We start from the raw sequence: 18,244 nt of genomic DNA, 5'->3' as shown, positions 1-18,244 counted from the left end.
AATAAGCTCCCTAGTTAGCTTTATCTTATTTCAAGTGTACTAAGATATTTGCACTTCAAACTACACCACAAATACTTGGTAAGATTTTGTGTTTGAGTGGTTATTTGGACGTTTTCTCAAAATCACAAAACAAGACAGGTGTCAGTACATTAGTAATCATTTTTAATAACGCTGAAGAGTCGGAGCAAAAACTGACATCTAAAAAATATCAAGTCAAAACTTGAATGTACAAAGGGTTGAGTTTTCCCATGGCAACATGAAGCAATAACGTTTAAAAGCATTTGGAGTTGGCAATGTCTAAAATAAGGAAAAAAAAAACAGAGATGCAAATATGATTATTTTTAAAATACTCGGAAGCATAATTCATTATGAAAAAGCACCTTAAAACAACAAATTACTACTTAAAAATTATGTTGGGGTAAATTAGCCGACTGGTATGAAAAGCTTGTGAAGACACCTGGCTAGTGTTGCCATGGTGACCACTGATAATAAACAGTCTTTCAACTTTCAAGATGCTCCAGGGACACAACCTGTGAAGCACAAGCTTCATCTGTTTAGTTTTTTTTTTTTTTAAATCAGAACTGCCAAGTCCCAGCAGTTTCCCTCGACGACCTGGTTGCAGTTTTAGGTGGGATTGTTGCAGCAACGTTGGGTTTCCTAAAAATGTAAGGCAACTGAGCACCAGGCAACAAAACTACTGTTTATAAACCTCAACGCAAACCTTTTCCTGAAACATGAAGGACACAAAATGAAACGGTAAATGTGAGACGATTACTTCACTTCCTCAAAGGAAGGACGTTAAGGTACGGTGGGGGGAAGGAGGGCGAAAGGTGCTTCGGTTGCACCGACCTCCCAGCTGCCACATTAGTCAGGGGAACCTCATCGGATCCGAAAACAGCAAGGTGTGTGAATGTCTGGTGTGGCAGACGGCAGCAGGTCTAAATAATAAAACAAGGTCGCACGATTCTCCGGCTGGGATTCACTTTAAGATGATGTGGTAGCCGTCGCTCGTGTTGTCTGCAAAGAGAAGAACCACACGAGTTTAGACTGAATTTCTCCATTTAAACAACTAAATCAGATTTTTTGCAGGGAATATTTTATGTGACAGACCAACAGACACACAAAGAAAAAAGATCATAACTTTCAAAATGGAACAAAAATCTCAAAAGTGTTGAGTGCATTTGTAGTTGCAGTGGGCGATATCAAAAAAAAAAAAAAAGATTTCACAATATATGTTTTTAAAAACCTCGATAATATCAGAAATGATATTCCACATTTTCTGTTTTTTCTTTTTTGTTCCTTGATTTGTAAATTCAAAACGGAGTTCTTTTTAGGACATTAGAATAAAAATATATTCATATAACAAACATGAATAGGGTGACGTTTAGAATCAGTTAAATTTATATATATATAACCATTATATAATTTAGTGCACGTGACCATTCAGGGTGTTAATTACTTTTGGGAATATTTTAAATATTTTACTTTATTTTAAAAAGTGCAAAAAGTACAAGCTTGTGCATACTTCCCAATGAACATGAATCTTTTCCATATGTCACAGACATCTTGTCTGATTTTTAGCTTTCACGTTCTTGCAAATGCAACCATGTGCATGTCACATTCATTGTAAAAAATAAACTCTGAAAATCCATGTATCCTGAAAGATTTGCTGCGTGTTAGAGGGGACAAAGAGGCAAATCATACCCACATTTTTTGGTCCTGCATAAAAATCGAGATTTATCAGAAGGTAGTTCTGGGAAAAATGTAACCGATTTTGAGTCTTAAATTCCAACAACCCACCATGTCATTATTGCTAGGAGAGATTCCCGAGGGACAAATATTTCTTAAAAATCTTCAGCGATGCAGCCAAAAAAAAAAAAAAGAATCGGTCACTCATAAATGTTTCCAACTTGGCCCACTGATGCTAAAAGACTGGTTGGTTCTGATGGAGGAAACCCACAAAATGTAAACGTTAACATTCATCCCGAGTCTGTAACCTGAACTTTACAAAAACGAACCAGACCTCACGATGATAAATTATCCCGGAAGTTATCGCGATAAACAATAATATTGTTGTTTTGACACCATTTTCATGTAATAAAATGTAACACAATCTCAGAGAGCATCGACTTTAAATATCCAAAATAAATAAACTAAACAACAAATAAAATCAGTTATAAAGTCTCTAAACAAAATTGTCCTACAAAACAAATTATGCAAATAGAAATCGAGTTTGTTTTAATTTATCAATCAATTAATTGATTATTGTGACAGACCTACGTGTAAATGGATTTGATTTATTGAAAACAATCAGTGAAGTAGTCTTTGAAATTATATATGCTGGTTTAAAAATTGGAAAGTAAATCTGAAAGTTGCTTCCATCCCTGTAACTACGACTCTCTTTATTGTTATGTAAGTTTTGTGGTTCTGCATGTGTTTTATAAATGGAAAACAACCAATAAAAACTCAGTTTCAAGAAAAAGAAAACCCACGTATCCTTTCTCTTAGGCCTTTTTGCGTTGGTCTGTCACATAAAAACGAGAGAAATTGTGAAAAATTCACTTCTGCAAAATAAAGCTAAACACTAAATCAAAACTTAAAAATCAATTACCTTTCATTGTGTCCAAAACAAAACACACTTCATCCTGGAAGTTCTGAATCATCTATTAAGAACAGAGGGAATTTATTTATTGCAGGAGGAAATGTTTGTTGTGATTAATACGTGTTATTTTGTTTATGTGGTATTTTTTACCTCATCGCTGACCAGCACATGGATACCAGTGGGTCCCTGTTTAAAGATCTGATTTATCTGTCTGGGTGAGATGTTGAAGAGCTGAGCGAGTTTCTCTGCGAGTTCGCTGGCGGCGAGTTCCTCCAGGTAAATGGCGTGATATACTTCAGGTAAAAACAATCAAAAACAGAGAAGAAATAGGATTTGAACGCTCAATTTATAAAAAATAAGTCTAGAAACATTTTACTACATTGGGATTAAACGTAAATGCATGTACAGATTAAGTAAATAAATCAATCAAATGTTATTTGTATAGCACATTTCAGCAGCAAGGCATTTCAAAGTGCTTTACATCATTACAAACACAGAAACACAATGCAACATAGAATCAACAATCAAAACACGACATTAAGTCAAGTTCCATCATTAAATTTGTTATTGATTACGTTTCAAATACAATCCTAAACAGGTGGGCTTTTAGTCGAGATTTAAAGGAAGTCAGTGTTTCAGCTGTTGTACAGTTTTCTGGAAGTTTGTTCCAAATTTGTGGTGCATAGATGCTGAAAGCTGCTTCTCCTCGTTTGGTTCTGGTTCTGGGGATGCAGAGCAGACCAGAACCGGAAGACCTGAGAGGTCTGGAAGGTTGATACAACAGCAGATCTTATGTATTGTGGTGCTAAGCCGTTCAGTGATTTATAAACTAACAGTATTTTAAAGTCTATTCTTTGAGCTACAGGGAGCCAGTGGAGGGACTTTAGAACTGGTGTTATGTGCTCTATCTTCCTGGTTTTAGTGAGAACGCGAGCAGCAGCATTCTGGATCAGCTGCAGCTGTTTGATTGATTTGTTGGACAGACCTGTGAAGACGCTGTTGCAATAATCAATACGACTAAAGATGAACGCATGGACGAGTTTCTCTAGATCTGGCTGAGACATTAGTCCTTTAATCCTGGAAATGTTCTTCAGGTGATAGAAGGCCGACTTTGTAACTGTCTTATAAAGATAAGACAGTTACAAAATAAAAAGCTTTTGTTCAACAGACAGTAAAAGGTATCCGTATCCTTCCCGATGTGTCATTTCATTGCTATTTCTATACTAGTTTTTTTAGAATTACGCGTTTCTTGTTTGGAAAGATTAAAAATGAAAGAAAATAAACTAAATAAATTGTTATGTTGTCATTGTACTCCATAAAATAACACACATCTTCCAGAGATCATTGGTTGAGAGGCAACAAACTGTGTCAATGTGGTGAAATATTCCGAAAAACAAAGACTAAATGCTGAAGGAAGCCCAGGTTTTACTAAAAAATTAAATTTCAAAATGCAGAAAATTGATTTGTTGTAGGTTTTTCTTAACTTTTGGAGAAAAACTTAAAAATAAATAAATAAAAACCCTGGTATAACATACACTTCCTCAAGCTAACGGATTTATTAGTCGTTTAATTAATTCACATTTTATGTTTCAGGGCCTGATTTATGAGCCTCGGTCAGCATGTGCTCACCAAAGAACGTGTTGGCAGCAGCGTCTCCATTTTCATGTTTTGGTTGGTGCTCCCGCGCCTGCTGCGACTCCTGGCAGACGTAGATGGTCAACCTCGGGCAGACCACACTGCAAACACAAGAAAGCAACAATATTTTTTTTAAGCAAATACATTTTGGATAACACCAAGTGAAAATAGTTAAATAAAAAGAAGAGAGCAACTTTTAAAGAGACTCACCGTCCCTTTAGCGCGTTGAAGAGTCTTATACCGTCTGCTGGGCCACAAATCTGGATAACGTCCTCTCTGGTTAGCTTCAGCAGGTCGGCTCCTGAGGAGAAAACCCAACAAGTTTACATGCTGTGAAAAAAAAAAACATGAAAAAAACACAAATCCATTAAAAGTCTGAAAACTTTCCGTCCAGCCAAAGAAAAGCGAAAAAGAACTAAGTGAGTAAAGAAATCAGAGATCATAGAAAACTGAATCTCTGCTCTTTCTAAACCAATTTCAAACAAGAGCTTCAATTTTATTTGATTTATTTATTTCAAACAGGTTTAAAAAGAAAAAAAAAAGAATTGGGACAGAAAAAACATGTGCAAAATAATTTGTTTACCACTACTTTTCTGTTTTAAAAAGAGTAGGAAGAAGTTATCACTCAATTTAATGACAATTGTAAATAACTGGACATGCAGCATCAGAATAATTACCAATTTACACCAATAAATTCTTCTTAATCTGTCTTAAAATAAATAAAATGTAAAAAAAAAAGAAAAAATAATAATAATAATAGTAGTAAAATAACCATAATAAGCTACCAATAATGGTAACAGTAACACAAATATGAGTTTTTAAACAGGAAAAACTCATTTGTGCCAACTCCTTTCTTTCCAGTACAATCTGAATATCATAGCTTTGTATTTATTTTTAAACTGGTTGATGTTTGGACATTGTTGTAGCTCCATATTCAGCTCGTTTCATTGTTTGACTCCAGTGAGACAAAATATTCTCATTTGTTGTTCAATGAATAATAATGTAGCATCATCATCATCACATCAGTGTGCTCAACTCAAGTCGTGACTATTTTCTAAAATTTGATCGTACCTGAGAAGTTGGTGAAGAGTCGACAGAAAGGTGAAAAGCGGTTTCTATGGAGCCACTGCTGTGCGTCTTGTGGCGTCGCCGTGGGCAACAAGTTCTAAAACAAAGAAAATGACTGATCACCAAGGATGCAACCTTAGCTTTTAAAACACCAATTACTGCTAGTAATGCTGTATTTATTAAAGAAGAAGAGGATTTCAGTGCTTGCGTACAGTTATGAAATATTAATGCTACTTGTGCAGGAATTTAAATTAGCCAATATTGTTTGAAAAAATATTTAGGAAGGATGTCTGTTCATATTTTTGTCATTTTAAAATTAGGATGGAGGTACTATCCTCCAAACTTAGTTTGAAAGTTTCTTCTTTCAAACTAAAAATGCTAATGTTTAAATGTCAACAGTGTGTTGAACTCAGCTTCACATTCGTGCTTTTAAGACCCGCTCTCTAATCTAATAAACAAAATCAACATCAACTTACATCTGCAACCTGAACAACAGGCTCAGGCTGGTGGCTCGGTGATCCGTTACTAGAAACAACAAGAAACAGAAAAATGAAATCTCTGCATTTAATGAACATTTCATTCTTCACCAGGCGGCGGCCGGAACGGCGAGACGCTCCTACCTACCCTTCAGCAACAGGAAAGCTGTTGTGTGTGCTGTTGAAGCCGGGAGACGGAGAGTTGCTGACGTACGTGACCTCCGGCCAAGGAGAGCACTGCAAGAGAGCAACTCTTCAGTCTCTGAACAACATCGAATACAACCAGAAACTTAAAAGTCCGTTTTACTCCATGACGAATTTATCCATGTCCTTTACATTTTAAGAGTTTAAAACTCTAAATTTAAATTTCTTTTGAAATTCAGTGAAGTAATTAGTTGTAAAGTCACTGAAAAGATAATGTTTTGTTATTAAATAACCAAATTTAAAAACATTATCCAGGATGAGTCCATGTAAAGCTAGGTGAAAATATATTAATTTTTCTCTATACCAGATTTCCCATTTTTATTAGAAATGACAGAAAATGTCTTTAAAAAGTGGCTTTTATTTCAATCATCCCTTCTGTGAGTTGTACGACGGAGTATAAGGACAAGACTGAGAATTTTTGTTTAATTATGAGAATATAGTCATACTATTAGCAGCAAAAACACACAATTTTACCAGAAAAAACGTCTTAAAATTACAAGAAAAATAGTTTGAGTGAGAAAACAACTTGATTATAAGTTGACGTGAGCAGCTCAGTTCATGTACAGAGCTGCTTGAAAGTTTGTGAAGCACCCGAACATGGTCATTGTTTTCTAAAGAAAAATTATAATAATCATGTGACATGAACATCCAAATCTCAAATTGTAAAGCAGACCTTAAAAATAAGGGAAAAGGAAAAAAAAGATACATTTTCATTATTTATTCAACAAGAGTATTTTATCTGTCAAAAAACAGAAAATCTGCCAAGTGCAAAAGTATGTGAACTCTTTCAGTTCGTACCTTGTGGCTCCTCCTTTTGCAGTCATTACTTCAACTAAACGTCTTCTGTAACCACAAACGAGTGTCTCACATCTGCTTTTTGGGATTTTTGTCCACTCCTCCATGCAGAACTCTGCCAGTTGAGTGAGGTAGGAGGGACATCTGGCATGTACTGCCCGTTTCAGATCTTGCCACAGCATTTGGCAGGAGATTCTGGTCAAGAATTTGTTGATAGTCCTGGGAATTGTTGGTTCCCTGTATTACATGGAGTCATCCAGGTCCGGAGGCAGAAAAGCAGGCCCAGACTTTCACATTTCCACCACCATGCTTCACTGTTGGGAGGAGGTTCTTTTCTTTAAATGCAGTGTTTGCTTTTCTTCAAACATGGCGCCTGTGATTGTGGCCAAATAATTACATTTTGGACTCATCCGTCCAGAGAATGGACTTCCAGAAAGCCTCTGGTTTGTCCAAGTGCTCTTTTTGCCAAAGTTTAAACGGGCAGCTTTGTTCTTTCTTGAGCGCAGCGGCCTCCTTCTAGCAACTCTCCCATGAATGCCATGTCTGTTGCTGTTTCGCCTGATTGTAGACACATGTACAGAGAGGTCTGCAACTCTCTGGAGGTGATGCGTGGGTTGGCCTTTACCTGCATTATTATTCTTTGTGTAAGTTTTGACGGCCGTCCACTTCTGGGCAGAGTTGCGGTGATGCCTAGTGCCCTCTATTTGTAAATGATTTGTCCCTCAGTGGATGGATGAAGCTGGAATCTTTTGGAGATGGTCTTACAGCTTTCCCCAGACTGATGGGCTGTCACCACCTTCTTCCTGATGTCCTCAGATGTCTCCTTTCCTTTCAGCATTGTTGATCTGGTCTTTATGCCTTTACACAACAGTGGTTTGGTTGGTTTCCTCTCCCTTTTAACCTGTGCACTCAAAACTTTTCCCAAGGATGTCTCATTTGATTGGTCTGCTTAATTGATTACTCGAGCACTCGCATGTGTTTCACCTGAGTCTTTTACCTGATTGTCTTTACCAGTGCAGCTGTGGGTCATTTACTTTTGCAGATGCTCTGATTCCATGTTTCATTTAATCTGCTTGTAATTCACACATTTCCCTCAAAACAAGCAAATGGAATCGATGAACATAAACCTGACATTTCATATAAAAAAAAAAAAAAATCAGGTCATGAGAAAATAATGGTTAAAAAAAGAAAAATCCAAACTACTCAATTAGTTCACAAACTTTCAAGCAGCACTGCAGATGTTTCTTCAAAAAAGGAACGGCTGTTGGCGTAACCATTTCAAAGTCCTGCTACTTATAATAATTTAATGCTGATGTGCTAAAAGATTAAGTATTTCTATTAAGTATTGTTTGTAAAATCTATACCAATGTATGGTGACACAAGATGCTAAATAGTTCTCATTTTTGTTTTCATAAAATTACTACCTTATTCTCCAAATATTATGACTTTCTGGTAATATTAGCACTTTATTATTGTAATTATAAAACAAAATCTTATTATGGCCCAAATATTCCATCATAGAGTTGTTCTGAATTCAAAGACCAAATAAATAGAAGATTTAAAACAGGCTTGTCAAACAAAACCACAGAAACCCTAGAAAAATTTTTTTTTTAAAGTTGAGATTTTCCAAAATTTAATAAAATTTTTAAAAAAATCAAAATATTTGATTAAATCAGTGTTTCCCAACCCTGATCCTCAAGGCACACTGCCCTGCATGTTTCAGGTATTACCTTGCTTCAGTCCAGCTGATTTCAATTGATGACTGATTAACAGGCGTTTGCTGAACTGCAATCAGCTGAATCAGGCACATTAAAGCAGGGAAACCTTAAAACATGTAGGACAGTGAGCCTTGAGCACCAGGGTTGGGAAACACTGGATTAAATCACTAAAAATGTTTTACTGACACTATATCTGAATATGATGATTTTTTGCTTCTAATTTCTGATCATTTGTCCATGTTGGTGTAAACATTAACAGTTGGAGTATATCTGCAGATTAAAGCTGACACCAATCAGTAATGCTTATCAGACACTTCATCCATCAGTATAAATCAGGAATTTCTCCATTTGGGCCTTTAACTCGTCCCCAACATGCTCACCTCAGTCAGAATCGTAGTTTCATAAGACGGCTGATATTTTTCCTTCTCCTGTGGCGCTCTCTTTTCCATCTTCTCTCTGTCTGTCTTTTGTTTTCTGTCTGCACCTTTGGGCTGAAATGAGTCAGGAAGGTGCAATAGTTCATTAAAACTAATGTGCTGCAGTTGAGTGAGTCTCTCTCTCGTTTCATTTTTTTTTTTTGCTCCTTCTCTCTAACCTTGAAGACTTTGACCTGGCAGGAAGCGGAGTGCACATGCTCTGTGTACTCTTCACTCTCGTTCTCCTTAAACGTGTCGATCTGGATGCGGAAAGGGACGCCTTTCTCTCCTCCGTGTTTGCGCATGGTGAACTCTGTGCTTATGCAGTGAACCTGAAAAATAAAAATACAAAACTATCAGTGATGGTCTCATATCTACACTTAGTGATGACATTTTCTACACCAGCGGTGTTCAAAGTGCCATTTGTGGCCCTTTGATTTTGTGCAATTCAAAAATGGAACAAATTTGACCCGTCAACTTTTAATTTGTAATCAGGGTCAAAATTGTTGCCAACATAAATTTATTACACAGGAAAATGTAAAGTACATCACAAAGTATTTGTGTTTTTATAAAAACAAAAGGTCAAACCAAGAGACTTCTACTGAAAAGCCAACTTTGTTGCACCCAAATCAGTTTTTATTCTTAAACTTGACTAAATATAGCAACATTTTGAAACAAAGTGACCCAAGTTTGGACACCTCTGACCTACACCATTGTGAACTTAAAAATATCTTAAATAATTTAGCTTTGTAAAGCACATGAACAGCAAACAGAGACGAATCAATATGAATAAATAAATAAATCTCACATTGAAAAAAATGCAAAATCTTACCGAGTATTTTTGGTCTAGTGGTGAACTAGTGCAAATATCTTAGCATACGTGAAAGAAAACAAATCTAACTTATGTGTTAACGCTTTAAGTCAATAATTCCTTAAAATTTATTTATTTTTTAAAAGTACTAGCTCCACTGCCAGATTATTCCCTGCTATGGTCTTAGCCTTAAGGGCTGGGCTGCAGGTGTTGCTTTTGTCTGTCTTTGTGCTCCTCCCCTTTGCAGGTGTTTCTGATCCGTTGATTTGGAGCGCACAGTATTTGAACCTGGCCGTCTCCACCTTCCACTCTGCCGCTTGTGGTGTTTTGTTGCCAGGCCTCAGCTCCCCTCCTTTTGCACATTTGCGTTTGTCTTTGTTTTTGCACTTCAACACTTCCATATGCAGTCATACACCACATCCAAGCATTTGCATTACGCCACTGATGCTAACATCCAAAATCCATTGTTGTTTTTGTTAATAAATACCCCTTTTTATGCACTAACCCAGGGCCGTGCAGAGACCATTGGAGGGGCGGGGGCTCAAAGTTAAAAAAGGGCACATTGAACATTAAAACACCGTACAACAACATAGCAACAACCCATATTAATCAAAAATTAATCATTGCCATCATGTGGGGAAATGCAAAGCAAATATAGTCTATATTTTCCCCAACAGCTATAAAGTTTCTGTTTCTGCTGCTGACAGTCCTGGAGGTCTGAGTTGATCTGAGACTGTAGCTGTTAAACAGACCAGAGGAGAGAAGGTCAAAGGTTATAAAGTTATGAAATAAGCTGATTTGCTGCCATTTTACTAATGAAGCCCTAATAATATCCATTTAACCTCTAGAACAACCTGGCTGCAGACTGATTTATAGATCAAAAAAGCTCAAAGGGGTTAAACTCTATATAATAGTTTGATGTTAGCACATCTGAGACCTAGAATTATAGGACTGAGATATCAAGGCAAAGAAAACTCAGTTTTATTTAATGCATTCAGCTGAGAAAAATAAATAGTACATTTAGGATTTAATTAGGAAGTTTACTTTGTAAAAGTTTAAAGAATCATCTTGATAGTTTGATTGTTGTGTTACCATGGCTACAATATGGTGTAATCTTTGTGTTTGTTCACAAATACATCACAGCAAATAACCAATAATCAGTGATTGATTTTAAACTCGGCCAATAAACCTGGTCTCCCTCTCACAGATTCACCTTATCTATATTTAAACATGTTAGTGATGCTGAGGTTCTTAGTAGGACGGGTGGGTTCTGTCTAAGGCCCCATATTACCTTGGGCCGGCCCTGCATGAACAGCCGCTGCAATGCGCATCTCTGGAATCCACCTGGAATCTACCTGGAATCCCCCGGTGGCCCCTGTCAGTCCGCCGATGCTTTGGGGACATTTTGATTCATTTAATTGTGGCATGTTTGGCTTTTTGCTGCGGTTCTAATTATTGCTACAATATTTTCTTTGATGTTTATTTTGTGACTCTAAATGGGCCGAATCTTCCTTTATCTCTTGAGGTTCTGCAATAACTTCTATCTACAGCCGCGAACCTCCAGTCCAGATCTCGTCAGCCGTGGCTTTAACCCGCCTGATAGAAACGTTAAGGAGAAGCAGAGCGAACAGAGAGCAGGTGGTACCAGGTGGTACCAGGTGGTACTGGGGCTTTGAGCTGCGTCGCGACTCGAAGTGACAGTCGGTACCGTGTCTTATATCAGGACGTCTGATATAAAGACAGACATTCTTTCTATCTGTCGGTGGGACCGACTCAGGCTGCCTGTAGCAAAGCGGGCCTTAAGCAGAATGATTAAGTTAAAGTCAGAAGTTTCTCTGCAGCCGAAGCATTTCTGAGTTTATGGGCGAGGCGGGTTTTTTCCCGCTATTGCGAGTACAATTATGAAAATATAAATAGAAACAGTTTTTCTAACGTCAACATCAGACCTACGTTTTTATTCACAAACCAGTGTATAAAGAGTACACAGATCCGCCCCCCTCCTCCTCACCATGGACCCGGTGTCTGAACAACATGGAGGCAAAGAAACTGAGAGTCATTATTAGACTGAGGGCAGCCAGACTAGTTTATTTTGCTAAATTATTATATTTAGATAAATATCATTGCTGAGGGGCACAAACAGCCCTTCTGACATACAAATAAAAAAATAAAAAATTGAAAAAAGTTTTTTTAAAAACAAAAACAACTCAAAACGGGCACTAGGGGCATCAAGGATAAAAGGGGCAGGGGCTCAAGCCCCCTCCGCTAACCCCCTCTGCATGTGCCTGCTTTAACCACTGCATGGTCTCCTGTTTTGTTATGACTATGAACCAGTCGTAACAAAATGGGAAAAATGTCTTGTTTTTAGCTACCTTTGCTAAAATTTACTATGTAAAAAAACTTTAGAACATTTGAAACTAAAACTTTTTTATCCCAACCTTGAACGCTCATTATTCTGTCTACATAATGCAAAGGATTTCTGCATTGATTAGGTTGAATGTCGGATGTTTAATGAACAGAAATAACTCAAAGTAAAGTAAAGGGCTACCTGGATAAAGACGGATGTTCTCTTTGAGGGGTCCCACAGAAACTCCACAGTATTAAGCTGAGTGGGGTTAGCCCTCGGGTCGATTATTCCCACTGACATGGGAATATCTGCAAGGATTCAAGACAAGGAAGGCTCAAATCTTCATGTAAGAAGTTTAAGACAACTTTAGGTTTCTCACCCTGGTCCGTACCCAAGTCCAGAATCCGATCTCCGGGTCTGTTCCAGCGCCAGCCCTCCAGCTGCTGGTGTTCTGTGTACTGGAGCCGTCGGTCGTGGAAAACGACGCGGATGATGCTCTGTGGTTAAGAAAGAAAAACGCTTTCAGAAAACTGCTGACAGGAGACGTATGGGGGAATTTTGCTGCCATAATTCGAGAGCACATGCAACAGAGTTACAAATGTGCTTTTTTAAATTATTATTTCTAACTAATTTTATATTGAAAATTTGTGAATTTGAGCTTATTCAGTTATTTTTATTTGTTGTTTTTGCCTGCGGGGGTCGCCTTTCTGCACTCTGCCTCGTTTGTGTCTCCTGGGCTTCCATAGTTCATTCCAGCCCTTGTAGCTCCTCCACTTCCCCCTTTTCCCTCACAGCGTTGTTCCGCGCTGCTGTGGGAAAGTCAGAGGAAAGTTCGCTGCTGCAATATATGTTTGTTTTTTTTGTATGGATGTTGTTCATGTTGAGGTCTCTACCATATGTTGTTTATTATTGCTTGTTAGTGGGTTATTTTGCAGTTTTGACCGTCATTGTGGGTTTTTATAATTTCCTTTTTTTTATTTTGCCACAAACAACCGATGCTAGTCCAGCACAGCTCGGTTGAACATTGTTTTTATTTTCACATTTAGGGATGGAGTGCAGGAAGTGGGAGTTGAAGAGAAGGTTAGTTTGTTTCAACTCTTCTCCCCCAGGTATGTGTTTTTATTTTAAGTTATACTTTTTATCTCTGTTTATTTAACTCTGTCCCACTGTATTGTGTTGTTGTGGCCACCAGGTGGCGTTTTTCTCCTTTTGTTTTTAGTTTATGATTTTTGTGAGGAGATTTCTTTTTTTGTTGTTGTTGACTTTTGTTGAATCAAAGAAAAGAAATGTTAGTAGACAGCGTTGTTCCGCGTTACTGTGGAATAAAAGATCTCATTGAAACCTGGCTGAATGACCTATAGAAATTCATTGATGCCACCCGCTACACACACATTTTCAGTGTGAAAGCAGGACTTCATGTCTTTCCTCTCAAAACTTGTAACGCTTGTACTCAAAACTTCTGCTCTCTTTCAAATATTCACTCTCAAACCTTTCAAAACTTTTCTCTGCTCGAATCAAATCTCCGCTTCCAAACCTTTCTGCTCACTTGTGAATCATTTTCTGCTCGTCTTGAAACAGAAAAGTACCGTTGCCTAGCAACCTCTCAGCCAATAGAATGAAAGGGTTCTACTGGGTGCGTTTGTTTCCTTCTAGTGGGTGTGCCTGTGTCCTACCTTCACCATTTTCCCAGTGATTTCAGGAAGCTCCCCGATCTTCCGATTATCAAGCATTCGAATTTCATAGGATTGCCCTGCAAAGACAAGCAGAGATGCCTGGAGTAAAATGGATTAATTACAAAATATTTGGAAATTATATCAATTTCTCCCTCATTTTAATCTTATAAGTGAGAAATTGCAAAATTACAGGTATTGATCAAGTAGTCATGGTTATAGATTGACAACTACACCTTGTTTATTTGCCAGGAGTTTAAATGTTTTGTCCTGACCTTAGCTTTTTGGGGTGTGCTCATTTATACAAATGTTTCCAAATAGGCTGATACTTTGTCTTTAAATGGAAAATGAAATTGTAAAACACTCTAAAGAAAATGTTATTTATAAACAAAAATATTGCATCACTTCAAAATTATGCACCATTTTGTGGCGTTTTATCAAATAAAGTACCTGTGAAATCTATTGAAGTTTGTGGCTGTGAAGTGCCAAATTATGAAATTGTTAAAGAAGTACCAACACATATGAGTAGCGGCGCACCTTGTGCTGCTTTTACAACTGATTTCTAGTAAAAATGAGACTTGGGGGAAGAAAAACGGTGATTGTCTCTGCATGTTCACTACTACATTATTTGTTTCTGCATGCTTTACTAAAGTCTTTTAGAAAAAACTCAAATCTTACACGTTCCTAAATATTTTCTGCCCTTCCCATCTCAACATGCGCTTTGGAGAAAAGCAAGTTAATTAGTTTTATTTTGTCTTTGATCAGCAGGAACCAAAGTGTGGTTTGGGGGCCATTTGTGCCCCTTGAAATAATTTTATTCGACCCCTGAAAATAAAACAAAATAAAAAACAATTCCTGACCCACATTGTCTGTTTTTCTTTCCATATTCATTCATTTCAATTTTCATTATTTGGATCTTCAATAATATACAATAAAACTAAAAGTAGCAAAAATTTGCCAGTTTTGAACCCCGTGGCAAAACGTTTGGACCCTGCTGCTTTAGCCGTAGCATCTCTGGGATCCTGATACTGACCTTGGTTGAGGTAGGTGAGTGTTTCGTCGTGCAGTTTAATGGCTGGCGAGGTAGGTGCACACAAAACATACTGAAAGGGAAGGATCTTGTTTTCAGTTTCTGGAGGTAAGTTGGACTCCTCCTGTTTGAAGATGGGGAGGGCGAGCACGTCGCTGCAGAGGAAAGCCATGAGAAAAGTGTTAATAAAACTCTCGCCTCACATTCATTCTTTCCTAAAACAAACCTAAACGGTAATTATCTTATAATAGATATAGAATTAATTATAAACAGGACAGAGCTGCTGGAGGAGAGCTTTAGGCTGAATCATGAGTCGTGTTGTTCTCCTGCTGTGCAGCTCGTTAACTAGAACCGGGAGCAACACCACTAAATACCAACGTTTCCAGGTCAGGAGTCCCCGCTCCTCTCAACACAGGAATTCTGGCCACAATCAGGCACTTAAGGGAACAGATGGATTCATCACCCACGAAGCAAAATACTGAAGTGAACTAAAACTGACTAAACATTAGGAAAATGTAAGTATTTATCAAGAAAGTCTCAAGTGTGAGAATCTGAAACTGAGTTTTAGATGAATCGATTTTATCTACGAGTTTCATCAAAACAGCAAATCCCAGAGACAAAATAATGATGATGTTTAATTTGCCAGAAGCAGCTTTTTAATTGAAAAGTGCTAATTAACTAGGGTCCATGTTTCCTATTGTCTAAAGCTGAAAGATATAAACACTTTTTAATTCTTTATTTATCAAAATTATTTCAATATTGCCTAATTCACCAATATTATAAAATGTTTTTGTAGTAATATGCACCCAGAAAATGTTTCTAATAATAATGTAATATCTACATTATAGTTGCTGCATAATATCTGAATAACATGCGGTCATAATACTATTGATTAATTTGAGATGTCAACATCAATAACGATTAATTCCCATTTTTTCCTTTTTTCCCCCCATTACGTAGCGTCACCAGTCTTCTCTGTGAGGTTTGGGATCTTAATCAATTAAAAATATACGTCACTTAAAATTCAGGACATACTTTATTGATCCCAAAGGGGAATTACCGCAAATACATTTTAGTTATTATTACTGGTAGTTAGGGTCCATTCAATTAGCCAGATACAATACTGAAATGTAGAGCACTAATGCAATCCAGTGAAACTTAGAATTCACATTGATACTTCTTATGTAATTGAAATTTGAATAAAAATAATAGAATTAAAACTAATAACAGAATAAAAACAGCAAAGCAAACTAAATTAGGGATGCAGCTAATGATTATTTTAGTAACTGATTATTCAATGCATTATTCTGTTGAATAATCAATTAATCTGATATAAAATAAATTGCCGCATTCTGCAAATATGGCCAGTTTGTTGGTTAATCAAGCGCACAGATACCGTGGTTTTTAAAGAAGGTGTTTGTACTTTTAGCAGTGTGGGCAAGTCCGAAATACTGTAAAAAATAAATAAATAAATGAAATGAAGCAGAATCTCCATAACGTTTGTTTTTTCTAAGCCTTCATTTTCAAATAAAATGCATAATTTATTTACTCCTGAAAAAAAGGACTTTGGAAGAAGTAAAGTATTTTTCTCCTTCAGTCAGGTAAGACCATTTTGTGCCCAATTCAAAAGTTAGATACATCTGTGTGTGGCATTTCTTAAACCACGCCTTTTGAATCTTACCCTTTTCTACCACACTTTTTCCTTCCTCTCAACTTTCCGCCAACTGCAACGACTGTCAAGTCAGTCGTGTTCTCCGTGATTGTATAGTCCACTATATAAAATTTCTTAATTAAAAATTACTTTTAACTGGTCTTATCTTATTTTCTATTTTCTAACAAACTAGATTTTTTGTTTTCATAAGTCATGAGCTGTAAATTACAAAATGAACAGAAATAAACACTTAAGATACATCATTGTGTCACAAACTTACATATACTGCTTTGAATTAAATTTTTGAAACACGTGAACTTCTTGTTGATGCTCTACTAGAATAAAATCCAGTATTTTCTGCAGCATTTAGATAAACATTAACACCAAAAACAGCATGGAGGTTTTATCCTCAACATACCTCATACTGTACGCCCCAGCACCAAGCTCCTGCCCTATCCCGGAGAGACTGGCATCAAAGTCCTGGACCAGTCCGGACTCGATCACTTCGTCCGTGAGGGGCAGCTTCAGAGCCCACGCCATGCTGACGCTGCGCTGTTTTTTATTTTTTTTCTTTAAGAAGCGAAGGTTTCACCCGTTTCCTGCAACCTTCAAAAGTCTGCAGGACAAAAAGTTAAATAAATGAATATTTAATGGGCGTGGGAAAATGCTGCCACGACAAAACATGCAACAGTTGAGGATAACAAATGATAAAAGAAAATGAAGCAGGTTTGCATTAAAATTAACGGTGTTGAACTCGTCACGTTTTTCTGCCAGAAAGCCAAAGAAAATACAGCGAATCACAAAAAAATATTATTATTTTTGCTTGTTTTTCTCTAACAAACGCCACACTTTTACTGCAAATAACTCTTACCTTTAAATTAAATACGTATCTTTCTTCAAATACATCTATGCTTCCATGCCATGATCATGTCGCGCTCATTCGCACTAAAATAAACATGACGAGCAGCTTAGCTTAGCAACGCGAAGATGCTGCTAGCTCCTCTTCTTCTTTGCTTCTGGCTGTCCTCCTCACCTGTCTGCTGCTGCTGGCTATATCTATACGGTCAGTGATGAAGAAAAATAAACCAGAGTTCTAAATATTACATAATGTAATATAACGTCGTTTGTTTATCTTGCTTCGTCGGAAAGGAGCCGCCGTAATTTCCTGTTTCTCCTCTTTTTCTTCTGGAACTGACCGGGCGAGCAAAGGAACGTTTGTGCTCACTGCCGCCTCCTTCTGGACAAGTGATGGTATATATTAGGTTTTTCCCTAGTTTGTTACATTAGATGTGACAGACCTACAACAAGTAGTGCACTGTTTGTTAAATAAAAGAAATCTATAAATACAACGTTTTCTGTGGCAAACAGGGTGGATGAAGAAGGATTATCAAAAGTCCGTCCTTCCGGTAGCTGTTAGACTCTCAACAAACTTATGTGTTTACATCCCTATTACTTGTACAGTTTTTATAATTTCAAATAACATCCTTGTGCGATTTTTTCAGTTCTATTAAATTGCGGTTTTTATCCATTTTGCAAATTTTTTAATTTATCCTTCTCAGTTGGATAAATTCAATTTCTTTGAATCCGATTATGCTATTAATAATTTCAAAGTGCTGTAATGCTGTAAATTTATCCTTACTGTATATTATTCGTACCTCTGTTTTTATATTTTTTATTTTTGTGTAAACCTATATGCTTCAACTTGCCGCCAATACACCTGAATTCCCCCACTGAGCAACATTACACATTATTTCTATTCTATCTTGTTTTGTTCTATTAATTGAGACATTTATATGTTTTCTTTACTCTATTGCTCCAAAATAA

At 37.0% G+C, this 18,244-nt stretch overlaps 1 protein-coding gene across 2 annotated transcripts; it reads right to left on the bottom strand.

The window, feature by feature from the left end:
* Positions 1-141: 141 nt before the first annotated feature.
* tfcp2 (transcription factor CP2) lies at positions 142-17,618 on the bottom strand. Of its 2 annotated transcripts, none has more exons than XM_032557311.1 (16): positions 17,292-17,618; positions 16,839-17,036; positions 14,773-14,924; positions 13,743-13,819; positions 12,449-12,566; positions 12,271-12,377; positions 9,094-9,246; positions 8,879-8,989; positions 5,930-6,018; positions 5,782-5,830; positions 5,309-5,402; positions 4,448-4,538; positions 4,232-4,338; positions 2,753-2,895; positions 2,612-2,663; positions 142-1,017 (listed from the first exon to the last, which is right to left on the bottom strand). In XM_032557311.1, the coding sequence occupies exons 2-16, from the start codon at positions 16,958-16,960 to the stop codon at positions 980-982; spliced, it is 1,503 nt and encodes a 500-aa protein (XP_032413202.1). In that variant the 5' UTR covers positions 16,961-17,036; positions 17,292-17,618; the 3' UTR covers positions 142-979. The 2 variants fall into 2 exon arrangements, with proteins under 2 accessions (XP_032413202.1, XP_032413258.1); XM_032557367.1 differs by having other exon boundaries at positions 12,461-12,566.
* Positions 17,619-18,244: the final 626 nt, after the last annotated feature.

Source organism: Xiphophorus hellerii, chromosome 1, assembly GCF_003331165.1.
Source record: "Xiphophorus hellerii strain 12219 chromosome 1, Xiphophorus_hellerii-4.1, whole genome shotgun sequence".
Lineage (NCBI taxonomy): Eukaryota > Metazoa > Chordata > Actinopteri > Cyprinodontiformes > Poeciliidae > Xiphophorus > Xiphophorus hellerii.
This window is presented reverse-complemented; position numbering and strand designations above follow the sequence as displayed.

Coding starts and splice junctions, on each gene's coding strand:
- tfcp2 (XM_032557311.1), bottom strand. CDS start 16,960: ATGGCGTGGGCTCTGAAGCTGCCCCTCACGGACGAAGTGATCGAGTCC. Junction 14,925..16,838: donor GCTGGGGCGTACAGTATGAG/GTATGTTGAGGA, acceptor TTTCCTCTGCAG/CGACGTGCTCGCCCTCCCCA. Junction 5,403..5,781: donor CTGTTGTTCAGGTTGCAGAT/GTAAGTTGATGT, acceptor TCTTTGTTTTAG/AACTTGTTGCCCACGGCGAC.